The following is a 16,014-nucleotide window of genomic DNA, read 5'->3' as shown; positions in this document are numbered from 1 at the left end:
GCATTTTGCCTCCTCACTTTCGTGTTATGCCGCCCCTTTTGACGTTTGGCAGCCCCATTTGTTGTTTCTGTGTCTCTTTTTATTTTTCGGTATCCTGTTATAATTTACAGCACCCAGCTCCGATGCACTCTTTTTTTCACACTGAAAAACAGCAATTAGTCAGCACACTGGACATCAAAGGAAACAAGCCGCGGTGTGTACGTAAGCGCAACTGACGAAAAACTTCAGTAGCTTACGGCAGTTACCGTAATGTAATTTAACACTACTTTTAACAGCCTCTGTTGTATCCCATACCAGTAGCCATTTGTATGTTTGATACACAAATAAAAGTTATAGTTTCTTTTAGCAATGAAAACATTTTATTTTTGTTTCGGCAATCTCCGACAGAAAACCCCCCACTTATTTGGTGCCAATTTTGTCACGTGATCAGAACGGTCATTCTGTCTTTTGTGTCCACTAACTCGTGTCTGATATTTTAACCTCAGTTGCTGATTTAATTGGTCATAACTGATGATTTTTACTACTGTCATTTGTTTATTCAACAATTCCTTATAAAATAGAAACATTTATTTTTTTAAAAATTTTGGGGGGTGGGGAGGGGGGGCGATATCACTGCTTATAAAAACGTAAGTGGTAGTGTTCATTATTAAAATCATTTATCTTGTGTGCCAAATAATATATACACTGCCTTTACAAAAACAAAACTACTTTTTATCAACTAGCAATATGAATGTGATCGATTCACTTGAGAAAGATGGAAATAAAAAAAACCCAGAAAAATATTTTCCCAAGGTAGGGGATCGCTTAAAAAAAAATCTGTTTATTATTTTTCAGATATCTTAAAATCTTTATTAAAATAATAATATTAAAACTTTGTTCGTTTAGCAAATCGAATACCTGTGAATGTCAAGACCGACACTCCGTTTTAACTGAACTACGTTTTAACTAAAAGTGCACAAAAGATAAGGCAGCTTGTACATCATACCAACTTTTCTGTACCAAATACCGAGGGGCAAAATAAGGGATAGGTATTTCCTCAAAGTCGACCAACACAATGATATACGGTAACGAAACGTTCTTATTTTTCTTTTCTTTTTGCTTTTAAATTTTTTTCTTTTTCTTTTTTAATGGTGGGGTGGGGTAGGGGCTGCGTGACCATCCTCCTTTAATTTTCACCCAGCAAAAACACTATATACATGTAGGTACAATTTAATGTCATCCATAGAACAATTTTCATGTCATATTCACTGAAAACTTGAGCAACTTCGTCTCAGAAACACCAGGTTCCGTTAAATGTTTAGCTTATACTAGTACTAGTAGTAGTCCATGATTCCATTTATAATAAATTCTTGTTTATTGAAGTTTATACATACATTGAAGAAATTTGACTACATGTACATACAGAAAAATAATCTTTTAGATAAGTTTATTTGCTGCAAAAGTCAGTTTTAAAAAATTGCTTTAGGTCAGCCCTTTCACCGACAGCAATTTTTTTTTATAACTGCCGTGGGTAATAAATTCTTAAGTTCGAGCCCTGTTGAGGGGAGAGGCGTAGCCCAGTGGTAAAGTGCTCACTTGATGCACGGTCGGTTTGGAATCGATCCCCGTCAGTGGGCCCATTGCACTTTTCTCGCTCAAGCCAGTGCACTACAACCGGTACGGGTCATTCTGTGTCAAATCACCCAATGGGTTAAACCTGACCGTCTCAGATTTTTATGAAACTTGGTATACTTGTTGATTGGGATCCCACAGCACCAAATCCAAAGTTTTAGACCAATTGAACCAGTGGGGAGATACGGTCCCCCAAAGTTTCAGATTTTCGGCCAAAATGGGCGTGGCCGCCAAACTTTGAACCCTCATATCTCAGGAACTACTGGGCCAATCTTCATAAAATTGGTATTGTTGGAAAGGCAATTTGACAAGGATTTCAAATCCTTGTGGATCGCGTGACCTTGAGATGAATTTTCTTGAAATTTAATCTCCCACATGTTAACTAAAACATATAAAAGTTTCAGAGGTGTAATCGTTTTTGTTTAGCCACAATATAGATTTAAAAAATGCATACTTGCACGGATGATTGATACAATGCATTACAATGTACATTTTCTACATGTATAGACTTCTCTGAGACCAAAAACTCATCTTTGGAGTCAAAATCCACCTGCCATGTCTGAAGGAATGCCTGAAGGATATGAAAAGATGCCAAATGGCATGAGAGATTCTACACAATCAGGCCCAACGGGTTAACAGGAAGTGTGGCTTCAGGCATGTCAGGTACTCCTTGAAATCCCCTGGGGAAATCCCCATTGAGCACATGGCAATTAGAAGTTTAAGACAAAGAAGTTTCTTGATCTGCATTTCTTTGACAATCTGAACCTTTCAAGTTGGACACACTGTCAGATGTTGATATGTAAGTATTATGTTTTCTTCATAAAACCTATTAAGTCATTTTATCATGTCATATGGCCTTGCCAATCAACTACAGTACAACCCAGTCTGAAACCAGGCTTCATCCAGTGATGTACTACACAATGTATTTGTACACCCAGTCTTCGGCACAGTGTGAACAAGGTCTACCGTGACATTGATTAATTGATTTATACTTGAAAAGTTTGACCCAAATGCCCAAGGCTTGTGGGCCTTTGGCAATGATGCATGTACTCTGCTGCCATTAGTTTTCTGACCTGCTTAACTTTACTGAAAGGGTTTCAGGGCTAGATTTAATATTTAGGAAAGCATTGACTTTGTCCTGCAAGGTGATTTTGTGGAAAATTTCTCGTACGTTGTTCAGGATGAGATTCAGAGTTTCCACTAGGAAAATAAACAGGCTACCTTACATCCTTTTATGGCATACTGCAGATTGGCTGATGGAACCCTCGGACACCGTAACATTTGTGTAGTAAGTGACACTAGGGAGCACTCAACTGTAACTGTATGCTTTCTTGAGTGTTGTTATTCCATACCTTCAAACTGAGTTTCCTCATGTGAAAAAGATCCATTATTTCACTGATGGCTGTGCTGGACAGTATAAAAATAAGAACAATTTTGTTAACCTGTGCCATCATGAAGAGGACTTTGGGTTGGAAAGTTAATTAGAATTTTTTTGCGACGAGCCACGGCAAAAGTGCCTGTGATGGAATTGTGGGGACGGTGAAGAGGTTGCTGACAAAGGCCAGTTTGCAGTGTCCCTACACAGACCCAATCCTGACCAGGGGGGCTATCATGGACTTCTGCATCAAGAGTATTCCAGGTATTCACTTTTTCAACATCACACCAGAACACATAGCAAAGCATGAGTTGGAACTACAAGGGAGGTTTCAAGTGGCTAAAACAGTCAAGGGAACACAGCAATGTCTAACCAGTGTCTAAGTCAAAGATGCATGCCTACAAGCTGAGCCTGCAGAGTGACCCACCAGAACTAGTATCTGTCCAGGATTCTGAGGATGATATGACAGAGTTACCAGAGGAGCCTCCCATTGAAGCCAAGAAGAAAAACTATGTTTGTTGTCTGTATGACAATGAGGCATGGGTTGGGCTAGTTGAGGACATTTCAGAAGAGCATGGAGACTTCTTCATTCGTTTCATGCACCCTCACGGACCTTCTAAGTTATTTCACTGGCCAAACGAAGAAGTCACTTGTTGGATTAGTGAAGGGGACATCTTCTGTGTCATTGATACACCTTCTATTGCATCTTTTTGCAAGACTATGGGGGAAGTGGGTGACCGAATGATTCTGTGACTGCTGAACTGGTGAGAAGGCAATGAAGGAAGTAGTTTGATATCATATGATCATAGCATGTAGGTAGTACAATACCAAATAACTTCCGGCTGGGTCAAAGTTCGAGGTGCACCGAACTTTTGATAGAGAAGTGAACACCACAAGTCCTGTGATTGGTTATAAATGTGAGTGTGTTGGTTGTAAAAAATAATAGTTTCATCTGGGTAAAATAAATGTGCAATTTTATTTCATCTAGTACCAATGTGTCAAGTAGCCTTGTGCTTGAAACATGTATGGGGTACCTGTAAAAAAAAGTACTCAAATTTTGTGCGAAACTAGGGTAGTCATAGACGCTACCCGTTATCTCAGAAACGAGCAGCTTGACCCATTTTTTTCTGATTCACTTTAAGTGTAAGGGGTGGTAGTATTTATATCCGTGGCGTTTATGTCGGTTGATACGTTGCAGGTAGGAGTTTTAGCCGTATATGTTACTATTGTCGTCTATGGGATTTGATTTGGTAGTGTACACCCTATAGCACATATTCAGTGCATAATAAAAAATATTATGATTTTGTCATTTTATTTAATTAAACTATACTGGTTGATTAATTAGCCATCACTCAATCATGCAAGTTCACAATGACCTTGACCTTGACAATAATCTCTGTACATGGCTCTGAATGGAGTTTGAATCAAAGTTAGCACTGAAGAAAAGTTGGTTTTGGCCTATAATTCATACTGTAGGTAGTACTATACCAAATAACTTCCGGCTGGGTCAAAGTTCGAGGTGCACCGAACTTTTGATAGAGAAGTGAACACCACAAGTCCTGTGATTGGATATAAATGTGAGTGTGTTGGTTGTAAAAAATAATAGTTTCATCTGGGTAAAATAAATGTTCAATTTTATTTCATCTAGTACCAATGTGTCAAGTAGCCTTGTGCTTGAAACATGTATGGGGTACCTGTAAAAAAAAGTACTCAAATTTTGTGCGAAACTAGGGTAGTCATAGACGCTACCCGTTATCTCAGAAACGAGCAGCTTGACCCCTATTTTTTTCTGATTCACTTTAAGTGTAAGGGGTGGTAGTATTTATATCCGTGGCGTTTATGTCGGTTGATACGTTGCAGGTAGGAGTTTTAGCCGCATATGTTACTATTGTCGTCTATGGGATTTGATTTGGTAGTATACACCCTGTAAAGATTTCAATAATTTCTTTTTACATGGTATTTGACTTGCCATATACAACTGCTCTTAAATATGGTATTATATATAGGCAACCTGAACTAAGATTTTAATAGCAATTTATTTTTATATTAACAAATAGCATGTGCCAATAGTGGGTTAATGTCTTTAGTTTCCATTAACATTGTTAATTTTTTATGTATGAAATTCTGAAAACTCAAATTTGTAAAGAAGTTGATTTTTATTGTCATTTTGACATATTTATTGGGTGCTAAGTTATATTTTAGACAAATTTGTAGTTTTATGCAAAATTTAAAGTAAATTTGAAGAAAAACTTTACCAAAAACATAATTAAATTTGTTGTCACTATTGTGCCTTCTGTTCTTATTTGTACATAACAATAAGGTTGTTAAACATATACTTAGATCTCCAGATCATTTTTGTTTCTTAATAATCACTTAGCTCTCATGAAAAGCATTTTGAGTTTATACTAGATTCAGAACCAATTTTTTCAGATTTGATTATCTGCCTTGGATTAAGTTGATAATTTATTTTATTGTTAAAGCTGTATTACCTAATGTTACTAGCTAAATAAAATGCTGGATTACAGATTGTAGGAATACATCTAATGTACATATTGTATTCATCCGGATTAGAAAATAATGCAAGAAAATAGATGTTGGGGTAATTTTGTCATTTAAAAATAGTTTTTTTCGGTAATTAATCAAAAATAAATATGTTAAAGCTGCATGATTATTCCAGATATCACAACTATTAAAACCTCCAACTACAGTAGGCTATAAATAAAATATAGTCAGGAATACTGGTGGCTGCCATTGATTTTGATGGTTCATTATGAAAATCAGCATGGCCGATGGATTTGAAATTCCCACACCTGGTAACTTGAAGACACCCACACCCAGCATACAGGATTTCCTCCCAACACTAATGTTCAGGACATTAAGTCATTACTTCATACAGGTACAGTCATGTTTGTGTTTCCTTCCTCAGACAGTGTATTTTTTTAATACTGATATTTCTTTGATGTGCCTGTTAAGGTCTTCATAATCTAGGGGTCAATCAAGTGCATGTGTTTTAATGGAATTCTTTAAAGGGGTAGAGGTACTCTGACTATCTTTGTTGTCTCTACATATATACCTGAGTACACACACCCAACTGAAAGTAAATATCTTCAGGAGTTTTATTTTAAAACATTTTGTTGTTTAATATGACATATTGCATTTGTACAAAACTATATGCAATATATATGCTTTTTGAGGGGTACATTATATTAGGTTGCACTGTAGAAACAACAGTTTCAGTGAGGTTGTCAGTTTATGTCAGAATACACCAGATCCTGGTTGTCATAAAGACACATAGCTGGATACGTTTTGAAAAATGTATGTTATCAGTATAGGTAGTACAATACCAAATAACTTCCGGCTGGGTCAAAGTTCGAGGTGCACCGAACTTTTGATAGAGAAGTGAACACCACAAGTCCTGTGATTGGTTATAAATGTGAGTGTGTTGGTTGTAAAAAATAATAGTTTCATCTGGGTAAAATAAATGTGCAATTTTATTTCATCTAGTACCAATGTGTCATGTAGCCTTGTGCTTGAAACATGTATGGGGTACCTGTAAAAAAAAGTACTCAAATTTTGTGCGAAACTAGGGTAGTCATAGACGCTACCCGTTATCTCAGAAACGAGCAGCTTGACCCCCATTTTTTTCTGATTCACTTTAAGTGTAAGGGGTGGTAGTATTTATATCCGTGGCATTTATGTCGGTTGATACGTTGCAGGTAGGAGTTTTAGCCGTATATGTTACTATTGTCGTCTATGGGATTTGATTTGGTAGTGTACACCCTGTAGGCCTACAATGTATTACTCGGTGTTCAAGAGAAATGGTGATTCCTAGCATCAGGAATTGGTCATTCGGGTTTACTTCAGTATAGCTAATCAGACGTTAATGGCAGAAAAGGTGTTATTTTCATGACAAGCAGTTTTTGAATGTGTATTGCTGCTAAACAAAGAATATTACACCTCTGAAACTTTTATATGTTTTAGTTAACATGTGGGAGATTAAATTTCAAGAAGGTCATTTCAAGGTCACATGATCCACAGGTCAATTTCAAGGTCATAACAAAGGTCAAAAGGTCAATACCGATTTTATGTAGTTCCTGAGATATGAGGGGTCAAAGGTTGGCGGCCACACTCATTCTGGCCGGAAATCTCAAAATTTGGGGGGCCATATCTCCCACACCACTGGTCCGATTGGCCTAAAATTTGGAATTTGGTGCTGTGGGATCCCAATCAACAAGTATACCTAGTTTCATAAAAATCTGAGACGGTCGGGTTTAAAATATCTGTTTTTTGGGGTGATTTGACACGGAATGACCCGTACATCAAAAGCTGTGATATGTGCTATCCTGTCTATGGGATGGTGCATATAAAAGATCCCTTGCTGCTAATAGAAAAATGTAGCCCATGAAGTGGTGACAGTGGGTTTCCTCCCTCAATATCTGTGTTGTCCGTAACCATATGTCCGACACCATTATAACCGCAAATAAAATGTTTTGAGTGCGTCATTGAATAAAACATTTCCTTCCTTAAATAGTGTTGAATATGCACATCAGTTGAGTCCGAAAGCCTTGCCTGGTCATTCCTTTAAGGAAATAACAGAGACAAACTCACAAACATTAAAATAGGTGTGACAGTTCATTCTAATAGATTATTGTTTATCCGACAGTAGGATCTCTCCAATATAAAACGATTTTAATAAGTGGTTGTAATAGCAGTTTTAATATAACAGGGGTCTAATTTCAATTTTTGGGGGGCACAGCAAGTGTTGCCTCTGGTTTAATCAATAACAAAAATTAGGGCACCAAGGCAAGTTGGAGGGACACCAAGGCAAACTTTTCCTTCAAAAGAGGGGCTCAAAGGCAACACACTTTCTATCAAGTTCTGACAAAGAAGGATTATATATTATAATTAATTACATTTGTATATTAAAAAAGTGCAACTTAACCATATTTATAAGTTTAAAAAACTTGTGAAGTGATAATAAAAGTACCTAACATTTTATATGGTAACAGTATATATACATGATACATCATCACAACTTGTATAACCTCATGTCTAAGACTCATATCACTTAAATGTTATTTAGCTAACGTTAATGATTTTTTTTGGTGTTAATTCTTTTTTTTGATGATATGTTATATATTGTCAGGGCTGGCTCTGGGTCAGCAAAACATTTCGCCAAATTATCTACTAACCTTAAAAAATTGCTAAAAATCGCCAAATTAAGATAAATTTCGTCAATTTATTTTGATATTAGTACTATAGACTTGCTGAACCAGGGCTGTAGGAACGATATTTGGAGTGTGGGGACGTGGGGTGTTTGGAGGAGGGGGAGGGGGGGGGGGGGGGGGGGAGAGCACAAGCCATATTTTAAAAGTTATTTATATAGAGTAGGATAAAAAAATCCACGTACACTTTTGTTCTCGTTCCACCATCCCCTGTTACAAGTCCCTGTGGTTGTTGATACCTGAAGTGACAGGTACAAAACATGCTAAAATATCATGGATGATAATAATGCAGTTTACAGCAGTTAACGATATATTCTTTTTTATTTACTCATTATTATTCATTGTTTATTTATATTTGAATACCGCTCTAACTTGGGCGGGATGTAGCCCAGTGGTAAAGTGCTTGCTCGATACACGGGCGGTCTGGGATCGATCCCCGTTGGTGGCACATTGGGCTATTTCTCGTTCCAGCCAGTGCACCACGACTGGCATATCAAAAGACATGGTATGTACTACCCTTTCTGTGGGATCGTGCATATAAAAGATTTCTTGCTGCTAACCGAAAAGAGTAGCCCATGAAGTGGCAAAAGCGGGTTTCTTCTCTCAATATCTGTGTAGCCCTTAACTATATGTCTGATGCCATGTAACAGTAAATAAAATGTGTTCAGTGCATCATTAAATAAAACTTTCCTTCCTTCCGCTCTAACTCATGGTTTATGATCATAAATATATTATATTATTATAAAGTATGACCGGCCTTGGTGGCGTCGTAGTTAGGCCATCAGTCTACAGGCTGGTAGGTACTGGATTCGGATCCCAGTCGAGGCATGGGATTTTTAATCCAGATACCAACTCCAAACCCTGAGTGAGTGCTCCGCAAGGCTCAATGGGTAGGTGTAAACCACTTGCACCGACCAGTGATCCATAACTGGTTCAACAAAGGCCATGGTTTGTGCTATCCTGCCTGTGGGAAGCGCAAATAAAAGATCCCTTGCTGCCTGTCATAAAAGAGTAGCCTATGTGGTGACAGCGGGTTTCCTCTAAAAACAGTATCAGAATAACCATATGTTTGACGTCCAATAGCCGATGATAAGATAAAAAATCAATGTGCTCTAGTGGCGTCGTTAAATAAAACAAACTTTACTTTTTTTTATAAAGTACGACACAACATTTAGTTATTTTTAACAAAACGCCGGTGTCAGACACTTACAAATGGCGATCACATTCAGGTATTTGCATTGCTGCTTGCTTAATAATGAAACGATCACGTCCTTTCTCTATGAATCAACTTGGAATATAGTGGAATAACGCTGAGTGTAAGTAGAGTCAGACTTGTGTACTAAGTTCAGCCAACAAACCTTTTCGCTAACGTTCGCAAACTATTTGATTGCTTCCCAACATGACCATTTGGTTTACTGTGATGTGAAATGCATTAACCTGTCTAGCGGATGTTTATCTGCTCGGTCTCGCTGAACTCGGCCAAGGTGTTCTGATCACAAACGCTTCACGTGATTCTGACCTGCTCAAAAGTGTTATTATTACTTAATTTGTTAATTTGAGGATGAGAACGGTATCCAAACGTAAATAAACAATGAATGTGTTGGTCACAAAGAATATATTTATAAATGTCTTTAACTTTAAACTGCTGGAAATAACATTATTTCTTATGGACATTTTAGTAAGTTTTATTTTAGATCCAAGTATAACCGACCTGTCACTTCATGTGTCAACAAGCAAGCTGACTTCGCTAGATGTGATTTTTCTTGTTACATTTTGTGTCATCGCTAAATAATAAAATGCTGGGTTTAAACATTTAAAATATATATATATTTTTTGTTCCAGCCAATGCACTAACGACTGGTATATCACCTGATGTGTAATATGCTATCCTGTCTGTGGGATGGTGCATAGAAATTATCCCTTGCTACTAATGGAAAAATTCCTTTTTAAGTATCAGGGTTTCTATCACAGGGTATGGTAGTAAAATTATGTATCCTAATATCTTGCAAATTAAAGTATACATTTTTATAATTATTAGAACAATTATAATAAGAGAACTGCTGCTTAAAATTTGTGAAAGTAGATGAAACTCGGTGTCAAATTTCAAAAGATTTCTGACCCATAACCAATTAATACGGGTACTTAAGATCATTGTTTTTATTATGTACCCTCAAATTATTTTCTGGCAGAAAGCCTGAAACTATATGTCAGAATTACCAAATGTTTGACATCCAAAATCTGATTATTAATAAATAAATGTGCTCTAGTGGTGACGTTAAAGGGACATTCCTGAGTTTGCTGCATTGTAAGATGTTTCCGACTAATAAAATATTTCTACGATTAAACTTACATATTAAATGTATTTTCTTGTTTAGAATATCAGTATCTGTATATTCAATGTGTTTCTGGTCATCTTAATATTTGTAAGAAGCCCAAACTCGATTGTGTTTTCAAATAATTTCATACGTACGAAAAAATTATATTTTAGGAAATAAAATGAAACTTAACCTAGTACAAATATTAGAACGATCAGAAACATGTTTAATATGCAGCCACTAATATTTTATGCAGAAAAATATATTTGATATGTAATTACAATCGTTAAAAAAACGTCTCTGTTAGTCGATAACATCTTACAATGCAGCAAACTCAGGAATGTCCCTTTAAACAAAACAAACTTTAATTTTAAATTACCATTTATCAATCAAAAAAGGGGCCACAACTAACCATATTGATAATTTGTAAATTAGTTGCTACAATTTTTAATGTATATTTCATTTAAATGGTCAATTTTAATAAATCAACATTAAATACACTCATTTAACAATATTTTATCAATTCTTTTAACCAAATGTGGAACTAATTTAGTCAAATACTAATTGCATCACATGTATTTCATGGTTCATTATCAGATATTAAATATTCAAAATATTTTTAAAACATGTTTGACGTTTAATAAACGTTCTCAGTATTTGAACCCTGTATTATGTTGTAGCTGACAATAAAAATAGCCAGTGTTGTGAACACTTGGAGGATGAACCTAGTGAAGGAAATGTCACATTTGAGAAATTCAGTGGACCACAAGCCGCATATCGGTCTCTGGTGGAGCAGGGACTGCTGCGTGCTGACGATCACCAGGCCGACGTGGTAGATAACTTGGAGGAATTGCATCAGCGACTAAAGGACTATGAAGCATCTGCTGCCAGTGTTCCCTCGTGGTTGTCCCGGGTAAGTATTCACGGTGCGTATAATTACACCAATATTGTATACACTTCCAGCATTTTGTATAATTACACCAATATTGTATACACTTCCAGCATTTTGTATCTTGTGGTCTTTTGGTTCTTAAATTGGTCTTACGCTAAACTTCCAACTTTTCTCCACAGCAGTCAAGAGATTGATTCAGAGATTGATTATTCTACGTAGTAACTTATCTGCAAGTATTGCAGGTGAATCAATTTCATGGAGCTACAATTTGGGAATACATGTTTTATCAGCCCATGTTGTGTTGTTTTGAGACTTGCTAAATTGTTAACTGTTTGATCAGAAAACATGAGTAAAAATGAATTGTGATTTTACCAATTATGTTTTCAGACCTTCAGTGGAAATAAAAGAGAAGAACTGTCAACCCCCCAGGGTCTCTACATATATGGCAGTGTAGGTGAGATTTACATTTGGTTTGCTTCTATCTCATTTACAGCTGAAGATTATATACATAATATACATAAATATGTTCATAGCAAAAATGCATTTCATATATTATAATATTTATAAAACAAAAATTATTTACACAAACATTTTGAACTAGAGTTACTTGACATACCTGTATATCTATAACTACAAAATATAATATTTTGTGTTTACTACCATTTGCAGTTAAATTTAATATGTACATTTTTTGTTTTAAGGTGACTTATAAAAAAAGAAATTTGTTTTGTTTAAGAACACCACTAGAGTATATTGATCAATTAATTATCGGCTATGGGATTACAAGCATACAACCTGCTATATTTTTCCTAATGCAGCAAGGGATCTTTTATATGCACTTTCCAGGCAGCATGTACCACGGCCGTTGACCAATTGTGGTGAACTGGTTGGAATGAGAAAAAACCCTATATCAGATGCGACTTATCATGATAATATTTGTAAAATACACATCTAATAATAACATGAGATGTCACTGTATGTTTGTGTATCAGTCAATGAAAGGGACATGTTTCCATCTGGACTAGTTTAAGCTGACTTCCAATTAATGCAAAGGGGCAGTACATAGCCCAGTGGTAAGGTGCTCAGTCAGTGTGGTATCAATCCCCGTCAGTGGGCCCATTGGGCTATTTCTCATTCCAGTCAGTGCACCACGACTGGTATATCAAAGGCTGTGGTATGTACTACCCTGTCTGTGGAATGATGCATATAAAAGATCCTTTGCTGCTAATCGAAAAGAGTAGCCCATGAAGTGGCGACAGCAGGTTTCCTCTCTCAATATCTGTGTGGCCCTTAACCATATGTCTGACGCCATATAACCATAAATAAAATGTGTTGAGTGTGTCGTTAAATAAAACATTTCTTTCTTTTTTCAATTAATGCAAAAACATATTAATGGTCTAGACACATGTGTATAAACTGATACTTTATATATAGATCCTAGACAATGAAAAAATGAGGTTTTTGTAATTTCTGATGTACCATAGTGATTTATTTTAACTATTTTCCATCTTTAACACTGAAGGCATGAATGTAATAATCTGATGGCCATTGTTTTCTACAAGATAGATTATTACCGATTGAAGTTGAAAATTTAGAAAAATGGAGATAACCCTTAAAACACTTGTTTGATGTACTGTGCTTGTGGTCCCTTCTTTTGGCAGTGAATATTTTGTTTTCAAAATTTTGATTAGCAACAGCTGTTATCTGATTGAAAATCGATTAGCAATTACTACAGTTAAAATTGATGAGCGATCTCTGAAACTTGCGTAGCAAATCGTGACACGATACTGAACAAAATGTTGCCAGTGTGGTTGATATAAGAGGCAGTAATTACATAACCTTTTGTGATGTTCGTCAACTGCCTCCACTCCCACTCTCCCTGTCATCATGACATTATTTGACCAGTTTTATTGGATGTTTCTATGAATCATTCTTCTATTAATATTGACTGTAATTGTAAAACATTCTTCTTTGAAAATTGACTGTTTGTTGAACATTTGTAAAATATTCTTCTATAAAAATTGACTGTTGAATGTTTGTAAAACATTCTCCTATGAATATTGACTGTTGAACATTCATAAAATATTCTTCTTTGAAAATTGACTGTTTGTTGAACATTTGTAAAACATTCTTCTATGAAAATTGACTGTTGAATGTTTGTAAAAACATTCTTCTATGAAAATTGACTGTTGAACGTTTGTAAAAACATTCTTCTATGAAAATTGCCTGTTTGGTTTGTGCAGGGTCGGGGAAGACGATGTTGGTGGACATGTTCCATCAGACATGTGGCGTCAAGAAGAAACAGCGCGTTCACTTCCACCGCTTCATGTTGGATGTCCACAGACGTATGTAAAAAACATATTATACAAAACATATTAGCGTCATTCTTTGGTAAAAGGGCCAGTCGTTAGGAATTGATAAATATGAATGTTTCATAAATAAAATAATTTTTCTCAGGAATCTTACGAAATATGTCTCGTTTCAAGTAATATAGTTAGATGAGCTTAAATAAAATTAAAATTCACTAACTACTCTGAATTTAAAAAATAACCTGCATAAATTATCAACATGTTTAATTTATAAATGTTGTTTATCAGTACTTACATTAGTTACTATTATATATCATATACTCAAAGGCAAAAGTTATTGTGACATGGATTGTTTAGAGTAATAAATTTGTGAATGGATTTATGAATGTAAACCAGAGAAAATGTGCATGAAACAGCTCGAAGAAATGCAACCAAGCAGTTGTTGCATGCTTTGTGCAAGAAACATGGAATATTCGGGAGAAATCCTGTCCAGTGTTCACCATAAAAGGCCAGACATCCAGTCGCAAATCATTGCCACTCTGTACAGCCTTCAGAAGTCCAGAAGTCAGAAAAACACCATTAGTGAACTGTTTGATGCAATTTTGTCATGCCACGCCTCAGTGAAAATGTCAGATGGCGAGTCGTAGGGATGCTTGAATCTGGGACCTCGCAATATGACATCGCACATCAATTCAATGTTTGTGAACACATTCTCTACTGACTGTGTGAACTTCGCTCTGGACCCCCTCTAGTGATGTGGCTCATTTGCATATGGCAGGTGCACCCTTTTCATGTAAAAACGTATCATCAAATATCTTTGTCTTTTGTGTGTCACAATAACTTTTGCCTTTTAGTATATATTCTCAATGATTTCACGTTGTTGTAATAAACATGACATGAAATGGACTGGAAAAAATATGTCGAAAAAGAAATATTTCAGAATTGTTTTCGAGTTTACATTGTAATGAGTGGATTATGGTCTCTTATAAAAAAAACACCTTGCAAAATATGCAAAACGTATTTTATCTTGTTATCCCTTAGAAGTATGTAGTTAAAGGTAACATGGGTAAACAGACTAATAACATCAGATGGTTTGTGGCAAAAGTTGACAAAGACAATATTACTTGACTTTGGAAGTTTAGACCCGTTTCCATTTCAGAAAAAACAATTACTTAAGATATCAAAATGTGTCTAAAATGTATTCTGGAAAGATGTAATCAATAATTATGCATTACTACAGGAAAATGAATTTCAAAATGAAAACCAATTTATATAAACCTCACTACTAAATTTTATTCCACCTAAATTAATAAAATAGTTCCTAAATTGGTATGAAAAGGGTCTAAAATCAGTATGTGATTTATTTACACCGAATGGTATGATAAAGCAATTCATAAGAGTTAAAAATGGATAACTAAATGGTAATTATTTACTATACTTTAAAATACTTTCATATATCCCAAAATATTGGTTACGCAAAATAAAAGGACATATGAGGAGTTCAGGCGCAAAATGAAAATTGAGATAACCATTGGAGACAAATCTTCTCAGTCCCTGGTACCCGATGAGCAAATAAATTTTGCTTCAAAAGCCTGTTAGTCCCACTCTAAATCCAAACTAGAATACAATTTCTTTGCAGAACCTCGGAAACGCCATCTGAGTTTGTTTGCAGAACCACGTAGTTTGTAGACCGTCAATCACATGTGTGCATCAGATCACATGATGCATAAGATGGCCGGGTCCATGATAAGCATTTTTGTGCGCTGAATTCGTATAATTCCTTTGGATTTTGGCCAATTTATCCACGCTAGTTATGGAAACGTGTGATGCAGTTGACGAACCTGTGATGTTATCACCAACAGGAAAGCGTAAACGACGTCGGCCACGAAGTTCGGCCCGTTCTATAGCCAAAACAGCTCGCTACAGTGGTGAAGGCTTGATTCCTCGTGTAACATGCACACATAAAAATGCTTTGTGTACTGCCGGAATTCTGAATGAAAATGAATTAGAATACATTAAAAGGCAGCTTTGTTCAATATTGTGAAAAATTACTTTTACACTCACTAGTCCAATTTCAATAAATCGATGGATGTGTGTTTAAATTGGGGAGGGGGTGGGATGACTGACTGAACTTTCGTGTAATATTTTGATGACTTCCAATGGGGGATGGAGTATGTTGTGACCCAGCTGGTATTATTTTCCTGTCATCTTTCCATAATTATAATTTTAGAGTGAGTATCTTACTGTCATTGTTATTGCATAAGTGTCAGTTTTAACACTTTGTGAA

The 16,014-nt window shown here is 35.8% G+C and overlaps 1 protein-coding gene across 1 annotated transcript in view; it reads left to right on the top strand.

Moving 5' to 3' along the window:
* The window catches only part of LOC121371893 (AFG1-like ATPase), a 39,191-nt gene that overhangs the window by 8,366 nt on the left and 14,811 nt on the right, over positions 1–16,014 (top strand). The window contains exons 2-4 of the mRNA XM_041498117.1: positions 11,207–11,439; positions 11,806–11,872; positions 13,662–13,763. Coding sequence (XP_041354051.1) covers positions 11,207–11,439; positions 11,806–11,872; positions 13,662–13,763 — 402 coding nt within the window. The remainder of the gene's footprint in view (positions 1–11,206; positions 11,440–11,805; positions 11,873–13,661; positions 13,764–16,014) is intronic.

Source organism: Gigantopelta aegis, chromosome 4 (genome assembly GCF_016097555.1).
Source record: "Gigantopelta aegis isolate Gae_Host chromosome 4, Gae_host_genome, whole genome shotgun sequence".
Classification (NCBI taxonomy): domain Eukaryota; kingdom Metazoa; phylum Mollusca; class Gastropoda; order Neomphalida; family Peltospiridae; genus Gigantopelta; species Gigantopelta aegis.
Note: the sequence above shows the minus strand (reverse complement) of the source record. Positions and strands in the feature narration are given on the sequence as shown.